Source organism: Rhinoraja longicauda, chromosome 27 (genome assembly GCF_053455715.1).
Source record: "Rhinoraja longicauda isolate Sanriku21f chromosome 27, sRhiLon1.1, whole genome shotgun sequence".
Taxonomy (NCBI): domain Eukaryota; kingdom Metazoa; phylum Chordata; class Chondrichthyes; order Rajiformes; family Arhynchobatidae; genus Rhinoraja; species Rhinoraja longicauda.
In genome coordinates, this window is record NC_135979.1 from 30,662,210 (window position 1) to 30,666,125 (window position 3,916).

At 45.7% G+C, this 3,916-nt stretch overlaps 1 protein-coding gene across 1 annotated transcript; it reads left to right on the plus strand.

Annotated features, from left to right (window-relative positions):
• Nucleotides 1–307: 307 nt before the first annotated feature.
• On the plus strand, nucleotides 308–2,484 carry LOC144606681 (C-reactive protein-like). The gene is made up of 3 exons (XM_078422982.1): nucleotides 308–377; nucleotides 499–574; nucleotides 1,314–2,484. Exons 2-3 carry the CDS (start codon nucleotides 511–513, stop codon nucleotides 1,928–1,930), a joined length of 681 nt encoding a protein of 226 aa, XP_078279108.1. The 5' UTR covers nucleotides 308–377; nucleotides 499–510; the 3' UTR covers nucleotides 1,931–2,484.
• Nucleotides 2,485–3,916: the final 1,432 nt, after the last annotated feature.

Sequence of the window (3,916 nt, forward strand, 5' to 3'; positions counted from 1 at the left end):
TGCTGATGAACCCCAGGAGTGATTCAGTGCAACTGGGGTCCAAATGTAGGAGGGCAGGGCTGGGATTAGGAGTGGGCATCAACTCTGAGATGGGCTCCCATATGGAGCGGGGGAACTATCTGTGATCAGGTGGGAGAGGTGAACTTCATCACCGCCCGGGAAGATGAATTAACGTGGCTCGCTCCACACCCTCCCCCTCATTATCTGATGCTGAACGATGTCGACACACAGATTAATTGCAGCAGAGTTTGCTCCACCCCCTCAGTTCCTTCCTGCGATTGGCTGTGACTGGGTTCAGCAGGATATAAATTGCAGCAGCTTGTGCCCAGGGTATTGGACCCACCTGAGGTGAGACCGGCTTGTTGGAGACGGACACAGTGAGTACCAGAGGAGCCGTTTGTGTGTTGCTGACACACGGGACTGGCTGCTGGTTCTGAGTTTCAATGGATTGACAAGTGAAATGAAATGAAATGAATTGGGAATTCTTTGTTTCAACAGATTGGAGACAGGATGAAGCCCTTTATTCCACTTGTGCTTGTGATGTGCATTTACCTGTCAGGATCTGACAGTGCAGGTTAGTACCTTTTCTAATGTGAGGAGTTGCTGAGTGCAAGCATCAGTCATGGTGCACCTGATGACAGAGGTATTGAGGAACATGCAGGGCAGCAGGTGACCAGATTCCATTCCCAGTCTGTGCCGAGGCAGCAGGTGTCACCTTTTGTTTTGAGATACAGTGCGGAAACAGGCCCTTCGGCCCGCAGAGTCAGCACTGACCAGAGATCCCCTCATATTAACACCACCCTGCACACACCAGGGGGTGTTTTACATTTTAGATATGCTGCCTGACCCGCTGAGTTATTTCAGCATTTTGTTGCTTTTGAATAAACTAGTGAATTGTTTCTTGTATCCAACTCTTAAAATGTGTTGCCCTTCCATGTGCTGGAATCTTTGCCCAATTATGTCTGGTGGTGAAGAATGACTAGTTCTCTTTCTCAGGATGGTGAGAATAAGAAGAGGTCACAGGTCGGGTGATACTAAGACAAAATGTGTTGTATTTTGGCAAACCAGAAATCAATCTTCTTCAAAACTTGCCCAGGTTAGAATTTGTGCCTTTAGTCAATTGCACTTGTTCCTCTGGTGAAGAACAGCTTCCGTAGAACACACTTCTGGAACTGTTCCCACTCTGTCGATCAGGTTTAAATAAAACATTCCTTTGCATAAAACTGCTCACTAGTTACCCTGTGCTCCATCTCAGACGGCAATGTTACAATTTTAAACTGAGATTTAACAATCTAACTCTTTGCATTTTACAGATTTGAAGGGAAAATCAGCGATATTCCCAACAGCAACAGACAACAGTTTCATCAAATTGGATGCATCTGATTTATCCTACTTGACCGCCTTTACTGTCTGCCTCAGGGCAGCCTCTGAAGAGAATCGCAGTTACTCATTGTTCTCGTACGCAACAAGCTCTTCCGCCAATAGTATACTGATATGGCAACAATCTAAAACAGAATTATGGTTAGAATTAGGAAACCAAAGAACTATATTTTTCGTCACAGAAATGAATTCTTTACTGAGCCACATCTGTGTGACCTGGGAGTCTCAAGGGGGTGAGATAACAGTCTGGGTCAATGGGAGAGGCAGTCTACAGAAGGTTGGTGGAAAGGGTCTGGTTGTGAAAGGGTCTGGTACGTTTATAATTGGTCAGGAGCAAGACTCAGTCGGTGGAGGTTTTGACATCATTCAATCTTTTGTCGGAGAGATGACAGATGTTGATATGTGGGATCGTGTTCTAAAACCAAATGATATTAAGTTGATCAGTCAGGGTTGTTTCACAGATGGAGGGAACATCATTGACTGGGATTTAACACCATTTACATCAGGGGGGAACGTCATTATTGAAGACAATGATGATTGTGCCGTTTAGAATGTGTTGGTCTTCCATCCTCTCTAACTGAATATGACCTGGTTTTGTGATCTTTCCTCTCTACACAAAATCAGCAGTAGAAGTAGTGGTGTTGATTCTAGAATAAAGGGCCGTTTGCTTCTGGATAAGTGACAAATCAGTGTCCTTCCAGTTTCTCATCAATCTCCCTGACAGGATAATGGCTTCAAAGTCAGTACATAACAGTCTCGAACGGTTGGGCATCCCAGTTAAAAGGTGCAGCAGTGCAGAACGGTGTCCAGGGCATTTAGTGCCATCTCTCTGATACACACATGTAGACAAGAAAGTGCCAGGGACACGGGGGTGGTGGTGATGGGCAGACACGGCCTGTGGGAAAGTCCCTGTGGTGGAGGCTGATCCTGCTCTTGACTTAGATTGTGCTGATTGGAATTATTACTGTCTCTCTCTGTATTACCCTCTTGATTTCACATTGTTTGTTACACCAATGTTTGGAAAGCTCACAATGTGTTCTGTGCTTCCAGTGATTGTGATTGAACTGTAACATTGCAGTTTCATCAGCTAAATAAATGAACATCAAAACAACAAAGATCTTGTCTATGAATGACTCTGTGTGTGTCCGGTCTCCAGTTAACACTCAGTAAACTTCACTATGTTTTCATGTGATAAAATGACTGTGTGTGCGTTGGTGCCTCCTCCAACAGGATCCGACCACTGGCCACATCTTCTCATCTCCACCCCTTTCTGCAAAGACCATTCCCTCTGCAACTCACTGGTTAACTCGTCCCTTCCCACCCAAACCAACTCCTACCCAGGTACTTTCCTCAGCAACTGCAGGAGATGCAACACCTGTCCCTGTACCTCCTACCTCGACTCCATGCAAGGACCCCAAGTTTTTTCAGGTGAGGCAGAAGTTCACTTGTACCTCCTCCAACCTCATCTATGTATCTGCTGTTCCAGGTGTGGACTCCTATATAGTGGTGAGACCAAGTGCATGCTCCTCGATCATTTTGCTAAACACCTCTGCTCAGTCCACCTAAACCTACCTGATCTCCTGGTTGCTAAACACTTTAACTCCCCCTCCCATTCCCACACTGTTCTTTCTGTCCTGGGCCTCCTTCATTCTCAGAGTGAGACCCAGCGCAAATTGGAGGAACATCACCTCACAATTTGCTTGGGCATCTTGCACCCCAGTGGTATGAACATTGACTTCTCTAACTTCAAATAATCATTGCTTTCCCTCTCTCTCCATTCCTCCCCTTCTTTGGTCTCAGACCAATCTGACAGTACCTGATTACATTTAATCTCTGTTTGCTTTGTTGTTACCTTCTCCTAGTTATCAATGATCTATTCTACATTTTCCTTAATCTCCATCCCCTTTGATGTCTTGTTCTCACACCTTACACTTCCTTTTAGACAATAAACAATAGGTGCAGGAGTAGGCCCTTTGGCCCCTTGAGTCAGCACCGCCATTCACCATGATCATGGCTGATCATTCACAATCAGTACCCCGTTCCTGCCTTCACCCCGTATCCCTTGACTCTGCTATCATTAAGAGCTCTAACTAGCTCTCTCTTGAAAGCATTCAGGGAATTGGCCTCCACTGCCTTCTGAGGCAGAGAGTTCCACAGCTTCACAACTCTCTGAGTGAAAACGTTTTTCCTCATCTCCGTTCCTAATGGCCTACCGCTTATTTTTAAACTATAGCCCCCGGTTCGGGACTCCCCCAACATCGGGAACATGTTTCCTGCATGTCCAATCCCTTAATAATCTTATATGTTTCAATAAGATCCCCTCTCATGCTTCTAAATTCCAGTAGGAAAATAACTGCAGATGGTGGTACAAATCAAAGGTATGACAAAATGCTGGAGTAACTCAGCAGGTCAGGCAGCATCTAGGAGAGGAATGGGTGACGTTTTGGGTCGAGACCCTTTTCAGACACGTTTCAGGTCGAGACCCTTCTTCAGACCTGTCTGAAGAAGGGTCTCGACCCGAAACGTCACCCATTCC